Source organism: Pan troglodytes, chromosome 7 (genome assembly GCF_028858775.2).
Source record: "Pan troglodytes isolate AG18354 chromosome 7, NHGRI_mPanTro3-v2.0_pri, whole genome shotgun sequence".
In the NCBI taxonomy this organism is placed as follows: domain Eukaryota; kingdom Metazoa; phylum Chordata; class Mammalia; order Primates; family Hominidae; genus Pan; species Pan troglodytes.
The window spans coordinates 155204285-155221875 of NC_072405.2; the positions used below are offsets into that span (position 1 = coordinate 155204285).

General features: G+C 52.6%; 1 protein-coding gene across 16 annotated transcripts; it reads left to right on the forward strand.

Moving 5' to 3' along the window:
- Window positions 1–1280: 1280 nt before the first annotated feature.
- On the forward strand, window positions 1281–17245 carry ZNF7 (zinc finger protein 7). 16 transcript variants are annotated; one of them, XM_063816721.1, is made up of 6 exons: window positions 1765–1859; window positions 3296–3343; window positions 3724–3850; window positions 5180–5278; window positions 11659–11775; window positions 15379–17245. In XM_063816721.1, the coding sequence occupies exons 2-6, from the start codon at window positions 3341–3343 to the stop codon at window positions 17190–17192; spliced, it is 2160 nt and encodes a 719-aa protein (XP_063672791.1). In that variant the 5' UTR covers window positions 1765–1859; window positions 3296–3340; the 3' UTR covers window positions 17193–17245. The 16 variants fall into 16 exon arrangements, with proteins under 16 accessions (XP_054513126.2, XP_054513120.2, XP_054513127.2 ...); XM_054657160.2 differs by having other exon boundaries at window positions 1769–1859; window positions 3691–3850; window positions 5262–5278; XM_054657161.2 differs by having other exon boundaries at window positions 1769–1859; window positions 5262–5278.
- Window positions 17246–17591: the final 346 nt, after the last annotated feature.

Genomic DNA, 17591 nt, shown 5'->3' on the forward strand with positions numbered 1-17591 from the left:
AGTTTAAGGGATTGGGCTCAGGGCAGGGCCAGTTTCTACGTGTTTAGCAATAGGGTCGATCGTGTTTTCAAGCAACCTAAACAGCTTTATCAGGGAATGTGCCCGGCCCCATTGAACTGGGTTCAAGGCTGCAGGGAACACGCAATGGCCAGGTCCCAGAGCAATCAAAGGACTCTGTGTTTCTCAATCAGTAGAGAAAGAAAGAGGGGGAACTGGAAGACCCTGTGAATCCCAATCTCAAATAGGGATGAGCAATCCAGGCTGGCCCAGAGCATAAGCACCGTGACCATGTGAGGGCCTGAGCGTGCCTGGCTGTGGAGGGTCGGCTTGCTCAGTGGCCTCTAGACTCAGCTGGGCAGTGGATGCAGTGGATGGAGGAAGCCCCCTCGCCCCAGACAGGACCTCAGATCCCTGGCATCTGCACCCTGGACACAAGGAAGGTGCCTATTAGGTGGATGCTCTAGCCAGGCTTTCTCCCCCTCCTGCTCCTGTGTTACCCTGGTGTGCCCCCCTCACCAGCAGCAGGCCAGGTTGGGACATAGGGTTGCCGGCCCCTACCAGCCCTGGGGGTCTGGAGGGCGGCTGGGGAAGCAGACCCCCTGTCCTTCCCTATCCTTCGCGACATGCTCCCTGAGCAGCTGCAGTCCACTTAGGTGACCAGAGAGGATGTGGGGCTGAGGGAGCCGAACTCGGGGCAGCAAGGGCGGGGGTGGGAGTGCCGGGATCATCCGCACCGGGAGAGGCGAGGCCGGCGTCTGTTTTTCACCTGGGCCTCCCTGGGGGGCTGGGGGCTGCCTCACTCTTCCCTCCTTTGGTTTGCGCAAGTTTTCCCGCGCGGGTTCAGATCAACACGCCGGGGGAGCCCGGCTTACGTCCCTCCTGGACCCCCGCCCCGTTCTTCCCGTGGGGAGGGGCGCGTCAGGCGGACCTGGCACCCTCCGGCTGCTGGGCTTCGTCGGGAGCCACGCGGGGAGGTCCAGGCAGTCGGGACGCAGGCAGCGTCCTCGCCGAGGCTGCGAGTCCGTGGCCGTCCGGGGGAGGCGCGCAGGCTCTGCCGGACGCAGAAGGAACCCGAAGGAGGCGGGGTGGAGGGCGGTGCGGGGCCGGGGAGGGGCGAGGCGAGTGGCGAGTGGACGCCGGGCCCGGCCTCGGGCAACTCCGAGGGGCGCCCTTCCTCGGGGTCCCGGAGGCTCTGCGACCCCGCGGCCGCTCCAGCCGCTCACTGGGGACAAGGCCCGAGCCAGGCGTCTCCGCGAGGCGGGGCCCGGAGCGCGCCCAGCAGGCGCCTCCTGTCGCAGGGACGCGGGGGAGCGGCGCCTCAACAGCCTCGGTGGGAACCAGCGCCCGAAGCTGGTGATCCGGGGTGCGCAGGGCCCAGCCGGACGATCCCCTGGATCTCCGCCAGCCTCGCCCCGACTCCGCTCCTCCCACCCGCCAGCGAGGACCGAGCCTCGGAGTCCGCAACTCCCGGCCCCCGCCCGCGTCCCCAGCTCCAGGCCCCGGCCCCGCCCCGCCCCTGCTCAGGCACCGCCCACTCCGGGCTCTGAGCCCTCCTCTCCCTCGCGGCTCCGCCCCCTGCCCGCCTCTGACTACCCCGCCCCCCAGGCGCCAGCCCCGCCTATCTGGGCTTCTGGTCCCGCCCAAGTTCTTGTCCCTCGGGCCCCAGCCTCGCCCCTCCTCGGCTCTGACTCCACCCCTTCTCCGGAGCCTGGGAGGCGGGGCTGAGAACCACAGAGATGGCCGGGCCTCCGAGCGGCCCAGGGCGGCCGGAAGTTTGCGGGGCGGGGCGGACGCGGGTGGCCAAGGCCCGTTTCCGGCGGCGTCGCGCGTTTGCGAGCCTCGGGTGGTCCTCAGGGAGGGTGAGTCGGCGCGGCGGGCGCGGACTCGGGTTGTCCTCGGTCCGAGTGATCCCTGGTCGCTTCCTGCGCCCTCCCGCCTTCGGCACTGGGGTCCCCGCGTCCCCCGGGCCTCCAGTCGGGAAAGCGCGGGGGCTTTGCGGGGCCTTGAGCGCCTGGCGTGGGAGGTGGTCGAGCCCAGCCACCCTCCCCCGCGGCGGCGCGAGGTGGGCTTCGTTTGGCCGAGTCTCGCAGCTCCCCGCAGACCCCGCTCGTGGCAGCCACGGTGTCAGGGGCCTGAGTAAGGCGAGCTCCAGCTGCGGCCTTTTCTTCAGGCCTGGGTCTACTCCCGGGGCCCTGACTCCTCCTCCTGCGAAATCACCTCCTTCTAGAGCCTTTTCTCTTTCTATTTATTGCCCTGGAAGGCCTAGGATAAGTGACAGTGGAGGAAAGAACGGTGCCTTGGGTGGGGTAGGCTGTTTGTCTTCTCTAAATTCTGGTTGCTATTCCGGGCATTCCTACTGTCAGGAGCCAGGTGGGGGGATCAGCCTACCTGTGCCGGTGACCTGGGGCTTCCACCCACAAACCACTTTCTGGGCCAGAAGCTGCCATACGAAGACTCTTTTTCCCATTCCGACCTCCCGGGGGAATGCCTGGGCAGGTAGAGGGTCTGGGGTCATTGGCTTAATTGAGGTGAACGATTTATATCAGATTACATCCCTGTGCCTGGTTCCATCCTGGCGACAAGTGAGCTGGAGACTGGAATTTATGTACTTGAGGGCAGGGGTTTCCATGTCCACTCTTGTCTTCCCTACAGTTTGTCATTTTTGCTCCTGCCTTCTCCAGCCTCCAGTCGCTCACTGCCTTCCCCAACCTCCAGTCGCTCACTGCCTTCCCTTGCTGCCGGGAATTTACCCACACTGGTTCATCCAACCCCATTTCTTCTTGCTTCAGGCCCTTTCACATGCTATTCCTGCTGCCTGGAGTGCTCTCTCCACCTCCATTACCTTGGCCGAGGTCCCTGGGGAAGTGACCCATTACACTGAACGTTCTAGTCTAAGTGGCTTTCATAGTTCCCTGTACTTGAGCGCTGTCGTGGTTGCAGTGTGCTTATTTGTGTGGTTATTTAACTCTTTCCTCCGCCAGACTGCTTCGTGAAGGCAGGGTCCTCGTGTCCACTACTGTATCCCCATTACTCAGTGCCTGGCACGTGGCATCCACTTCTTACGGCTTTGTGGAGTGAGTCACACATGCCACACACACATACACTCTAAAGAGGAACAAGAGTTCAGTGGGCCTCCTTCACTCAAGTGCCATGGCTGCTTCAGCCCAGCCCCATGTCCCTGCTAGAGAAATCTGGGGCTGGAGGTAAAGGAGCAGAGAGCACAGTACCCCCTTGATTAGCCTGGAAGTTGGGCTTCTGGCACCTTGACCTCTAATCCTTTCATAATTGCCAACAGGTCTCTCGGCCAGAACACGTGGATGCCCACCCACCACTGAGCCTCATGGTAGGAAGCTTGACTGCCTCCTTCCCCTCGCATGTCCTGTGAAGGCCCACCTCCTGCACTGGCCCTGGGCCCAGACCCTACCTTGGCCCTTGCTGGGTTTAGGAAGGCCCCCTTGCCCCCAACCCCAACGTAGTGAGCAAACCCCTGCCCAAACCAGGGCCTAATTGAGGCTCTTGAGGGGGGAGGGTTGTATGATCGCCATGGACTGGGTTCCTTCCTCCTCCCCGAGACTGCCCCTCCCCAGAATATTAGAGGCAGAGGAGTCCTGGTGAGCGTCTCGCCCAACCCCATGGGGCAGCTGCCTGAGACATGTCATGAGGCAGCGCCAGAAGGGGGCTGGCACCCAGGGATTCCTGGGGTGCTGCTGTGTGTCCTTTCAGGAGGTGGTAACATTTGGCGATGTGGCTGTGCACTTCTCTCGGGAGGAGTGGCAGTGTCTGGACCCTGGCCAGAGGGCCCTCTACAGGGAAGTGATGCTGGAGAACCACAGCAGTGTGGCTGGACTAGGTGAGGCTGCACCTCGGGGCCCCTTCCCCTGCATCATCAGTCAGCACCCACCCAGCCAGGCCTCCATCAGAGGCTGGGGTATGCGGGCCAAACGCTCAGATCCTTGTGGGCTCCACAGGGGGCTTGGACTCATGAGTGCTGTGCCAGGCTGGTTCCTAGCTTTGCCCATGTCATGGGGTTCAGCCCCCAGGGAGTGGGTGGGATTCTGGGAGTTAGTAAAGCCTCTTTTTTTCCTAAGCTGTTAAATTGTGAGAAATAGAATCCAAACTTGAAATAGCTTAGACAAGAAAAGAGAAATTATTGGGTGGAGAAATCCAAGGAAAAGGTTGTGCAACGAGCAAGAGGTGGCAGCGACGCCCACACGGCTGCTTTGCAGATGCCGTCATCCCCTTGCCCCTCCTGTCCTGCCGTTAGTCTCCTCTCTGAACTCCACCACCGCCACAGGCAGCCACTGCGGTGCTCTTTATGTCCATGCCTGTGTCCTCACAAGCTGTGTACTGTCATTGGATTGCAACTTGGTGAGGGGGGGTGCGTCTAACTTGGGCCTTGCTGGGCCTCTTGCCTGTGACTAAGCCCTCTGCTGCATCACACCCCCGAGAGAGTGCCTGGGCTGGGGGATCAGGAGTGGAACTGATGCGGGCATCGTTGGTTGGCCAGGAGCTTCTTGGGGTGTTGGACCAGGCCTGTACCCCTCTGTCCCGGCTAGTCTGGCAAAGTCCAGCTTTCTGTTTTGCCAGTCAGATAAGTGTACAGTGGGAGGCTGTTGTAGTTTGAGTTTGCATTTCTCTGATTTCTGCTGAGCTTGAGCCTATTTTCACACCCTCATTAGCTTGCCAGGTTCTTCTGTGAAATATCTGCTCAGGGCATTTGCCCATATTCTAGGTCCGCTGTGTCTTATTGCTTTGAAGGTGTTGTTTCTTCATTCTGTCTAAGATGCCTTACTTTGTAAAACATGTAGTTATGTACACATCATTATTTTAAGAAAGTTGGAATGCTACTGATTACACGCATTTTTTAATCATTTAATTTTACTTTATACTTTTTAAAGAGCCCTCTTAGACTCATTTAGATGTGGTTTACCCTGTCTCACTGAAATAGGAAAAGACACATGCAGTGAGGGTCCTTTTTTTTTTTTTTTTTTTGAGATTTTGAGATGGAGTCTTGCTCTGTCACCCATGCCGGAGTGCAATGGCGCGATCTTGGCTCACCGCCATCTCCGCTTCCTGGGTTCAAGCGATTCTCCTGCCTCAGCCTCCCGAGTAGCTGGGATTACAGGTGTGAGCCACCGCGCCCAGCCGGAGTAAGGGTACTTCTAATGTTTCTTCACAGCTTTTAGTGACCCCACTCTCTGGTTTGGTTATCTGTGTCCATGCTTTCCACATGATGGCAACCTGTGGGCCTGGCCATCTAGAGGTGCTGCAGCTTTTCGTAAGTGGTGTTGGGGTTTTCTTCATCCAGTGAGCTTGGTGCTTGAGCTTTCTTGCTTGGCATGTAGCAGCTCCATCTGCTGTGCCTGTCCTCCTCTCTCAGGCCCTGTGTGTACACAGTTGCTGATGTACCAGTAACTGGAATTGCAGTCATTCCCCCAGCAGCAGTTTGCTTCTCCAGGCTCAAAGCTACAGCTGCTCTTCTTTTTCCATGGCTTCTGTCTATTTATAACGTCCTGCTGCTGTGCCAAGTCACAGGGTAAAGCTTTTGAAGACAGTGTAGAGAGCAGCTGAATTCAGCATGTATTATATGATGGTGCTGGTGACTTACCTGCAGCAGTGACCGAGCAGCTGGGGCAAGCTCGTGTGTGCACAGGCAGTGATGGTGTGTCACAGCTGCCACCTGGCAGATGACATCAATTCCTAGATGCGTCCAAGAGATGGGAAAGGGTTTTATAAAAACACTATCTTAGGGCTGGGCGCGGTGGCTCATATCTGTAATCCCAGCACTTTGGGAGCCTGAGGCGGGTGGATCACGAGGTCAGGAGATCGAGACCATCCTGGCCAACAGGGTGAAACCCCCGTCTCTACTAAAAATACAAAAATTAGCTGGATGTGGTGGCGCATGCCTGTAATCCCAGCTACTCGGGAGGCTGAGGCACGAGAATCGCTTGAACCCTGGAGGCGGAGCTTGCAGTGAGCCGAGATCGCACCACTGCAATCCAGCCTGGGCAACAGAGCGAGAATCCATCTAAAAAAAAAAAAAAGACTATCTTAGAATTTATCAAATATGGTAAGTACCAGGTTAGTTTTGTGTATTATAAATCACTTTTTCAGCCGGACATGGTGTTGCATGCCTGTAGTCCCAGCTACTGGGGAGAGCAAGGAGGGAGGATTGCCTGAGCCTGGAAGGTCAAGGTTGGAGTGAGCTATGATTGTGCCACTGCAGTCCAGCCTAGGCAACAGAGTGAGACCCTGTCTAAAAAAAAAATCTTCTCTGCTTCTTTTGTGTTTGTTAACTTTGTTAGGTCAGATTTTAATGTAATTACTGTGTTTTTGCCTTATGGATTGTCTCTTTGAAGTTTTATTTAAAAGTTCTGTCCGGGCACGGTGGCTCACGCCTGTAATCCCAGCGCTTTGGGAGGCCAAGGCGGGCGGATTGCCTCAACTCAGGAGTTCGAGACCAGCCTGGGCAACACAGTGAAACCCTGTCTCTACTAAAATGCAAAAAAAAAAAAAAAAAAAAAATTAGCTGGGCGTGGCAGTGTGCACCTGTAGTCCCAGCTACTTGGGAGGCTGAGGCAGGAGAATTGCTTGAACCTGGGAGGCAGAGGTTGCAGTGAGCCGGGATTGTGCCACTGCACTCCAGCCTGGGTGACAGAGCGAGACTCCGTCTCCAAAAAAAAAAAACGTTCTTCCCTGGCTGGGTGTGGTGGCTCACACCTGTAATCCCAGCACTTTGGGAGGCTGAGGCGGGCAGATCACCTGAGGTCAGAGTTTGAGACCAGCCTGACCAACATGGTGACACCCCGTCTCTACTAAAAATACAGACATTAGCCAGGCGTGGTGGCGGGTGGTTGTAATCTTGGCTTCTCAGGAGGCTGAGGCAGGAGAATTCCTTGAACCCAGGAGGCAGAGGTTGCACTGAGCCGAGATCACACCAGTGCACTCCAGCCTGGGTGACAGAGTGAGACTCCATCTCAAAAAAAAGCTCTTCCCTCCTCCAAGGTCACTGAGATGGGCTTCATTTTCTCCTGTGGATTTTATAGTTTGTATTTCTCATCTGTATCCCAGCTCCACATTTGTATTGGGGTTACGTAAAAATCCCTGTTTTATTTTGTCCACACATAGCTGTTTTCCCCAACATCATCTATTAAACAGTCTCCTTGGCCAGGCTCGGTGGCTCACACCTGTAATCCCAGCACTTTGAAGTAGGCCGAGGTGGGCGGATCACCTGAGGTCAGGAGTTCGAGACCAGCCAGGCCAACATGGTGAAACCTCGTCTCTACTAAAAATACAAAAATTAGCTGGGTGTGGTGGCTCACGCCTGTAATCCCAGCTACTCAGAAGGCTGAGACAGGAGAATTGCTTGAACCTGGGAGGTTGAGGTTGCAGTGAGCTGAGATCGTGCCACTGCACTTCAGTCTGGGCAATAAGCGAGACTTTGTCTCAAAAAAAAAAAAAAAAAAAAGACTGTCTCCTTTTCCTGTTGACATGTGGAGCCACCATTTTCATCTATGAAATGGGGTGTTTCTGAACCCTGTTCTCTTCCCTGAATCTCTCTTGTGGGCCAGCTTCCTGCTTTTGGTTTGTTTTGGTTTTTTTTGTTTGTTTGTTCATTTGTGTTTTTGGCTTTTTTTTGAAATAAAGTCTCACCCTGTCGCCTGGGCTGGAGTACAGTGGTGCGATCTCGGCTCACTGCAACCACTGCCTCCCAGGTTCAAGCAATTCTTGTGCCTCAGCCTCCTGAGTAGCTGGGATTACAGCTACTCAGGCATGTGCCACCACACCTGGCCAATTTTTTGCATTTTTACTAGAGATGGGGTTTCGCCATGTTGGCCAGGCTGGTCTGGAACTCCTGACCTCAGGTTATCCACCCACCTTGGTCTCCCAAAGTGCTGGGATTACAGGCGTGAGCCACCGTGCCTGGCCAGTTTGGCTTTGTTTTTTATTTTGGGGTGGTTTTTGTTTTTTGCTTTAATTTTGTAGTGTTTCTTAATACTACAAGAATACTAAAAGAATTAAACTCACCCGTTTAATTCTTTTTTTTCTGGGACGGAGTTTCGCTCCTGTTGCCCAGGCTCGAGTGCAATGGCGCGATCTCGGTTCACTGCAACCTCCGGCTGTTGGGTTCAAGTGATTCGCCGCCTCAGCCTCCTGAGTAGCTGGGATTACAGGCATGTGCCACTACACCCGGCTAATTTTTATATTTTAAGTAGAGATGAGGTTTCACCATGTTGGCCAGGCTGGTCTCGAACTAATCTCAGGTGATCCGCCCGCCTCGACCTCCCAAAGTGCTGGGATTACAGGCTTGAGCCACCACGCCCAGCTGCATACAAATTTTAGAATAAGTTGAGTTCCTAAAAGCCACTGGAATTTTTATTGGGAGTGCTTTGAAACTGTTTTCTGTCAATGTAAAAGTTTTGATTTTTTTGCTTTGTGAATGTATTTTTAGCTGATTATTGCTGTAGTACAAAAATGCTGTTGGTTCTGGAGGATGATCTTACATCTGGCAACTTTGTGGAACTCCCTGGGTAAATCAGTGTTGCTCGGTGATTCTGCTGTTTTCCAGCAGGAGGATTCCTGCAAATGAGAGTTTGGTATTTTCCCTCCCAGCCCTCACTCCTCCCATCTCTGCCTTTGCAGTGGCCAGCACAGTGTTAAACAGGACCGTCCGTGTGGGCATGTTGTGTTCCTGATTTTAAAGGGAATGCATCTACATAACCACAGAATTTGGCTAAGGAGTTTTGTTTTTTGTTTTTAATCATAAAGAAATACTGAATTTCAAATTCTTTTTCTGCATCATTTGAGACACGTGATTTATTTTCTTTATTAATGCAGGAAATTACATTGTTATATTTTCTTGTATTCCTGGAATAAGCCTTACTTAAATCACGATATTTATATATAAATTTTGATATGCTTTTGGATTCAACTAGCCAATATTGTATTTTTGTGTTTCTGTTCATAAGTGAAATGGATATATATATATATGTATATATATTTCCTTTTTTTTTTTTTTTTTGAGACGGAGTCTCGCTCTGTTGCCCAGGCTGGAGTGCAGTGGCGTGATCTCGGCTCAGTGCAAGCTCCGCCTCCCAGGTTCACGCCATTCTCCTGCCTCAGCCTCCCGAGTAGCTGGGACTACGGGCGCCCGCCACCATGCTTGGCTAATTTTTTTGTATTTTTAGTAGAGATGGGGTTTCACTATGTTAGCCAGGATGGTCTTGATCTCCTGACCTTGTGATCCGCCTGCCTCGGGCTCCCAAAGTGCTGGGATTACAGGCATGAGCCACCGCGACTGGCCTATGTTTCTTTTTGTGTATTGTCCTTATGTAATTTTGACATGTTTGATAAATGGCATTTGGCATACAAGTAGAACTTGTTGGAGCTAATCTGTAAAACCATTGGGACCTTGAGCTTTGGGGAAGGAAAGTCTTGGATTAGCATTTATGCATTTATATTTTCTTTTTTTTTTTTTTTTAAAGAGTTGGGGTTTTGCTCTGTTGTCCAGCCTAGAGTACAGTGGTGCGATTATAGCTCACTGCAGCCTTGAACTCCTGGGCTCAAGTGATTCTTCCACTTGAGTTTCCCTAGTAGCTGGGACTATACGTGTGCGCCACCATGCTCAGCTGTTTTTTCTTTCTTTGTAGAGTTGGGGTCTGTCATGTTGCCGCAGGCTAGTCTTAAACTTCTGGCCTCAAGCAGTCCTGCCTCGGCCTTCCAAAATGCTGGGATTATAGGCATGAGCCACCTTGCCTGGCATTTCCTTTGGTTTTAATCTGTTATATTTGTAATTGTGTCTCTTATTCTCTGTTTTTTGGCAGCATCTTCTCACTAAGTGGACCTTGATTGGTTTTGTCATGAGTCTGTCATATTCATGTTTTCAAATAACTGGCTTTTGGTTTTTGCCTTTTTTGGGGGGTTGGGTTGGAGGATGTTTTTATTTGTCTTTGTTCTCTAGCTCTCTGAATCCTGCCCCAGATTTATTATTTTCTTCCTTTTTATTTATGTGAGTTTGATGTGTGTGGTGTTTGTTTGTTTTGCTTTTTTAATTTTTTGAGACAAAGTTTCACTCTGTTTCCCAGAGTAGAGTGCAGTGGCTTACTGCAGCCTGGACTGCCTGGGTTCCAGCGATCCTCCCACCGTGTTGGCCAGGCTGGTCTCGAACTCCTGACCTTCAGGTGATCCACCCGCCTTGGCCTCCCAAAGTGCTGGAATTACAGGTGTGAGCCACCACGCCTGGCCATTCTCAACTTCTTGAACTTACTATTTACCTCATTTGTGTTTTAAAATGATCATTTCTAGTAAATGTATCTAAAAGTATAAAATTTTTCCGGGTATAGTGGCATATGCCTATAATCTCAGTTACTTAGGAGGCTGAGGCAGGAGGATTGTTTGAGCCCAGGAGTTTGAGGCCAGCCTGGGCAACATAGCGAGACCACATGTCTGCAAAGAATTTAAAAATTAGCTGGGTGTGGTGTCACGCACCTGTAGTCCTAGCTACTCAGTAGGTTGAGGCGGGAGGATTGGTCTAGGCTATAGTCAGCTGTGATGGTGCCACTGCACTCCGGCCTGAGTGCTAGAGCAAGACCGTATCTCTAAATAAATAACATTTTATCTTTACATACTGCTTGGGCTGCATTCTATAAATTCTGACTCATAATAAATACAGTTGCCACTTAGTCATTTATTATGTAGTTTCCAAGTAGCTAATGGCATCTAAGCACCATTTTGTGGTGAGTTTCACACTGAGTTGCATTTGCCTGGGCGCGTGTTATGTGGTATGTTCTTTGGCATGTCTGTGACTCAGTTTGTGGCTTGACCCAAGGCTGTTTCTTTGTTCCACATGTACTTGGAGAGAATATGCATTTTCTGTTGAATGTGGAGTCCTGCCTGCATATGGGGGTTTCAGCTTATTGGCTATAGGCCTTTGGAATCTCTGCCTGCCTCTTTCCTTCCAGTTGGGGGAACCCTGAAGGAAGCTTCTAAACAGAGGCCTTGGCTGGCCCATGGATCAACTGCTCATCTCTGTACTGACCGGCACAAAGAGGGTATGGGGGCAGGTGGCCCCAAGAAGGCAGGGTGCCAGGTGGGCCCCCACAGGTCTCTGCCACCCAGTCTGCAGCGAGGGAGGCAGGCCCTGAGGCATCCTTTGTGCAGGGACTTGAGGCTGGAAGGACACTGGCTGAGGACTGGACCTTGGAGCTTTCTGATGCAAAATGTGCTTCGTTTGTGTCTATTCGTCGTTGTTTGTTATCTTATTTTGTAACCACCCCTGCCTCTTGGAGCATCTCTGCTCTCTGAACTGAGGGACAGGCCCGGCTCTGCTAAGTGAAGCTTGGGCTTCTTCTTCTCTTTCCCGAGTTCCAGGGGTAGAGGCGGACTGCCCTTTGCAGACTGTTTGGTGACAGGGTTGCCTGGAGATTGTGGGAGTCAGGTATCCCTTGCTGTCCAGCCACAGGTGGTGGACAGATCTGGACAGAAAGGGCTGCTGTGTCCCCAGATTCTCCCCACCCTCCACCCCCTCTCCCTGCAGGAGCTTGGCCTGTGCCTTGTAGCCCCCTTGCCCCTTTCCATTTGGAAACTGGGGAAGGCTTAGCCCTGTGCTGCACACTTCCCGTCATGCTGACACTGTTGTCTTCTCTGCCGCACACACAGCAGGATTCCTGGTTTTCAAGCCTGAGCTGATCTCTCGGCTGGAGCAGGGAGAAGAGCCATGGGTCCTCGACCTGCAGGGAGCAGAGGGGACAGAGGCACCAAGGACCTCCAAGACAGGTGAGGCTTAGACCCCATCACAGAGAAGCCCTGGGGTGAGGAGAAACTGCAGGAGGGGCCTCACAACTGTGGGTAGCTGTGGGTGAGTCCCGGGGGCTACACTGGGATGCCTGGGAATGCTACTGGGGAAGCAGCATCCAGCACCTAGAAGGGAGCACAGACCCGTTGTGGGGCTGCCTTGGGAGAGGCCAAACTGCAGAAGAGCCAAGACACAAAAACCCATGCATTTCCACAAAAACGGAGCTTGTTTTTGAATCATGTCACATTCTGTTCTATTTTTAATTTTACTCATACTTTCGTTAAGCAAAGATACAAACCTATGGATCCAAGTGAAGGGTTAGGTTTGGCATTCAGTAACCTCTCCTCAGGTAAGCATATTCCCTGAGGCAGCTCCCTTCAGACCCTCTCAGGCTCCAGGAGTGCATTACTTTCCTGTGGCTGCCATAACAATGAACCACAGACTAGGAAGCTTAAAACAACAGAAATTTATTGTCTCACAGCTGTGGAGCCCGGAAATCTGAAACCGGGGGGTCAGCAGGGCCGTGCTCCCTGTGAAGGCTTTAGGGAAGGATCCTGTCCTGCCTCTCCGGGCAGCTGGTGGTTTTCTGGCAGTCCTTGGGTTCCTTGGCTTGTGGATGCGTCCCTCACTCTGATCTCTGACTCCTTCACACGGCTGCCTTCTCCCTGCATGTCTGTGTTCACGTGGCCGTCTCCTTAGAAGGACACCAGTCATGTTGGGTTAGGGGCCACCCCAGTGACCTCATGGTGACTAATTAATCTGCAACGACTGTGTTTCCAAACAAGGTCACATTCTGAGGTGCTTCAAGTTAGGACTTCAGCCTATCTTGGGGTCCTCAGCCCTAACCAGGGCACCCACTGCGTCCGGCATCAGCTCCTGCTGGGCAGGCGCCTGGCCTGGTGCTCTGCTTCCCTGCTTAGCCGGTGTGCTGCCCAGCGTGACAAGGGAGATGGGTCTGCGTGCATCTCAGCTGCAGAAAGGAAGCCCCTCACCTCCCTTTCAGTTGCTGCTGGGTCATCACCGTCACTCCTGCAGCAGGGCAGGACCAGGTCCTACAGAGGCCACCGGCTTGTAGGGGCCTCGGGAAGCAAGTTGGACAGTCCAAAGTTGTGAAAAGTAGGGGCCGTGGAGCCGGGCACAGTGGCTCACGCCGGCCATTCTAGCGATTTGGGAGGCCGAGGTGGGCGGATCACGAGGTCAGGAGATCGAGACCATCCTGGCTAACACGGTGAAACCCCGTGTCTACTAAAAATACAAAAAATTAACCAGGCGTGGTGGCGGGCGCCTGTAGTCCCAGCTACTCGGGAGGCCGAGGCAGGAGAATGGTGTGAGCCCAGGAGGCAGAGCTTGCAGTGAGCCGAGATTGCACCACTGCACTCCAGCCTGGGCGACAGAGCGAGATGACGTCTCAAAAAAAAAAAAAAAAAAGTAGGGGCTGTGATCTTACTTCCATTCATATGCCCCTAGGCAGCTTCAAAGGACAAGGAGGGTTTCTGAGCCTCTTCACACCCTGTGGGCCTTGCAGCCGCCCAGGAAGTCTGCATGTGATGTGTGGGAAGAGTGGTCAGGAACCCTGGCCTCACTGGCTCTGCTGGCTACTCCCATGTTATCCTTTCTGCTCAGTCTCCCTGAGAAGGAGGTTCAGCTATAAGGTGGCCCAGTTAAAACCCAGCCGCCCATTAAAATGTCTCCAACATGGACAGGAGAGTTTAAAGAGGGTGCCATGGCAGAAAAGCCAGCTACAGTTGGCAGAAATAGTTCAGTGGGTTTATATGTAGCAGGTGGTCCTCACTGTGATAAAGCAACAACAAAAAAATAGAATCCCACAGTAGGTGAGAGCTGCTGTTGATGGACCCAGCACTTGCTCGCAGACCCGAGAGTCCGGGGCAGGGATGTAGCCTCTTAGATAAAATATGCAGCAGCACAAAACCAGAATACATTAAGCAAGGCAGAAATGCCCAGATATGTTACTTGTCCCCAGCTGGTACAGTCAGCATCAGATACTGAAGGATATTGGCCCAGAGCAGTGGAGGAGCGGCCAGGTCCCAGCTGTGCACCCCCATGCTTTTGACCACCACCGTGCCCCCTGGTGGGTGGTTCCTGGCATCCCCCAACAAAGCCTTGCTGTCAGCCTGGCCCTGCTCTCTCTGCCGCTGCTCTTTATTTATTTATTTTTTTTGAGATGGAGTCTTTGTTGCCCAGGCTGGAGTGCAGTGGCATGATCTTGGCTCACTTGCAACCTCTGCCTGCCAGGTTCAAGTGATTCTTGTGCCTCAGCCTCCCAAGTAGCTGGGATTACAGGCGTGAGCCACTGCACCTGGCCACCCTGCTCTCTTATCTTCACAGCAGGGGAAGGCTTGGGAGGAGTGTCAAGCAAGCCCTGTTGAAAGAGCAGGCATGCTGAGGTGGTATGGTTGTGCAGGGAAAGCAGCACATGAGGACCAGGCCTGGAGATGCCTCCTGTCCTCACAGCCCTTGAGCATCCCTGCTGCACAATGAGGTTGAAAGGGCTTCCTGCTCTGATTCTCCAGGACTGATAGGAAGACCTTTGGAGATCCCTGGAAGCCGGAGACTCACCACCAATGGTTAGGAGTGGGCAGGAACCGAAGCTTGAAGCCCCATAACTGGGCTGTGCATTCATGTGGGGTAGACTTGGGCTGGTTATAGCTGTGGCTGCGTGGTTGTGGTTGTGAACTTGATTGTGTCGTGGTGGGGACCGTGGTTGTCATGACCATAGCCGTGTGTTGTGGTTGCGTCCTGTCATGGTTTGATCACAGACATCAAGGAGATGTCTGACCTCAGCAGAGGTGCCCTCTAGGGTTACAGAGTAGGACAGAAGCCTGTACTTACTTGGAGAGTCCAGAAGGAACGCAGATGTCTGGAAGGCCTCCTGGGGGCCTCCAGAAACTTGCAGCCCCAGGGAAGAAGTCAGTGTAGTCTTAGAGGTGGCCACGCACAGCCCAGGGAGAAGCAGGGGAGGTGGCCAGGTGCAAGTTGGCAGCAGCAGCCAGGAGGCAGCTGAGGGGGCTGGGTCCTGCTCAGAGAAGCCCACCCCAGGGAGTAGCCATGAACGGCATAGGTGCCCAGTGCTCTTCTGAGCTCACGTAGTAAGTCCCTTGGCGGCTCTTCCAGCCTTGTTTTTATCATCACAATCCACGCTCTCCATTCAGAACTCAGACCCTGTACTGTTTCCTCGCCAGCTCGGATGCTGGAGCCCCTGACCCCGCAGCCTAATCCGTGGTAGCTTCCCACCCTTCCGGTCTTGCTTTGTCTTCTTTGCCTCTGCATGGACTGTGCCCCACACCAGTGCCCTGTAGGATGGATCTCTCTGCTCACAGACCCCAGCCCCGCCCCAGCAATGAACATTCATTGCTATCGAATGAGTGAACAAGGTAAAAAGTATGAAACCACTTTTGAGAACTGTCAAAGGCTCTGCCTTCTCTTGCACGTTTCCACCTGGGGCCTCACAGTGCTCAGTGCAACTATCCTGGGAGCCTTGAGCCCTGGCCCCTGCATTTGTAGTCTTATCATTTCTCTGAGCACAGGGCCTAAGGAATGTCTTTGTTTGTTCCTGTTTATTTCAGATTCTACGATTAGGACTGAAAATGAGCAGGCCTGTGAGGACATGGACATCCTAGAATCAGAATCCTATGGGACAGTGGTCAGAATCTCCCCACAGGACTTTCCTCAGAATCCTGGCTTTGGAGACGTTTCTGATTCTGAGGTCTGGTTAGACAGTCATCTGGGCAGTCCTGGGCTGAAAGTGACAGGCTTTACCTTCCAAAATAACTATTTGAATGAGGAGACTGTGGTTCCCAAGACCTTCACCAAGGACGCAGCCCAGGGATGTAAGGAGCTGGGAAGCAGCGGCCTGGATTGTCAGCCTCTTGAAAGTCAGAGAGAGAGTGCAGAAGGGATGTCCCAGAGATGCGAGGAGTGTGGCAAAGGCATCAGAGCCACTTCAGACATCGCTCTGCATTGGGAAATTAATACACAGAAAATTAGCAGATGTCAAGAATGCCAAAAGAAGTTATCTGACTGCTTGCAGGGGAAACATCCAAATAACTGCCATGGAGAGAAGCCATACGAATGTGCAGAGTGTGGGAAAGTCTTCAGGCTCTGCTCGCAGCTTAATCAGCATCAGAGAATCCACACGGGAGAGAAACCCTTTAAATGCACTGAGTGTGGAAAAGCCTTCCGCCTGAGCTCAAAACTTATTCAGCATCAAAGAATCCACACTGGGGAGAAGCCCTACAGATGTGAGGAATGTGGAAAAGCTTTTGGTCAGAGCTCAAGCCTCATCCACCATCAGAGAATCCACACAGGAGAGAGGCCCTATGGTTGTCATGAGTGTGGGAAAGCCTTCAGCCAGCAGTCGCAGCTGGTTAGACACCAGAGAACTCACACTGGGGAGAGGCCCTACCCTTGCAAGGAGTGTGGGAAGGCCTTCAGCCAGAGCTCCACCCTAGCCCAGCATCAAAGGATGCATACTGGGGAGAAAGCTCAAATTCTAAAAGCCTCAGACAGTCCAAGCCTTGTTGCACATCAGAGAATTCACGCTGTAGAGAAACCATTTAAGTGTGATGAGTGTGGGAAAGCTTTTAGGTGGATCTCTCGCCTGAGTCAGCATCAGCTGATTCACACTGGAGAGAAGCCTTATAAATGCAACAAGTGTACAAAAGCCTTTGGTTGTAGTTCACGGCTTATTCGCCATCAGAGAACTCACACTGGAGAAAAACCATTTAAATGTGATGAGTGTGGCAAAGGCTTTGTTCAGGGCTCACACCTTATTCAGCATCAGCGAATCCACACTGGAGAGAAACCCTATGTGTGTAATGACTGTGGAAAAGCTTTCAGTCAGAGTTCCAGCCTTATTTACCATCAGAGAATCCATAAAGGAGAGAAGCCCTACGAATGCCTCCAATGCGGAAAAGCCTTCAGCATGAGCACACAGCTTACAATACATCAAAGGGTTCACACCGGAGAGAGGCCCTATAAATGTAATGAATGTGGGAAAGCCTTCAGTCAAAACTCAACCCTTTTCCAACACCAGATAATTCACGCAGGGGTGAAGCCCTATGAGTGTAGTGAGTGTGGAAAAGCCTTCAGCCGGAGCTCATATCTTATTGAACACCAGAGAATACACACTAGGGCCCAGTGGTTTTACGAGTATGGGAATGCCCTGGAAGGGTCCACCTTTGTGAGCCGTAAAAAGGTTAATACTATAAAGAAACTGCATCAGTGTGAAGACTGTGAGAAGATATTTAGGTGGCGTTCACACCTAATTATACACCAGAGAATTCACACCGGGGAGAAGCCTTATAAATGCAATGACTGTGGCAAAGCTTTTAATCGTAGCTCAAGGCTTACCCAGCATCAAAAAATTCACACGGGATAGACCACTTACATATAAATGTGTATATATGTGAATAAACCTACAGCCTTAACTTACTTATTTTATATGGGATCGTTTATACTGACAAACATGTAGAATGTTGGTAAAGGTTCAGAATTGCTCTCAAGAATATCCAACTTCAGGCCGGGTGTGGTGGCTTATGCCTGTCATCCCAGCACTTTGGGAGGCCAAGGCGGGCACATCACGAGGTCAGGAGGTTGAGACCATCCTGGGTAACAGGTGAAACCCCGTCTCTACTAAAAATACAAAAATTTAGCTGGGCGTGGTGGCAGGCGCCTGTGGTCCCAGCTACTTGGGAGGCTGAGGCAGGAGAATGGCATCAGCCCAGGAGGCGGAGCTTGCAGTGAGCTGAGATCACGCCACTGCACTCCAGCCTGGGTG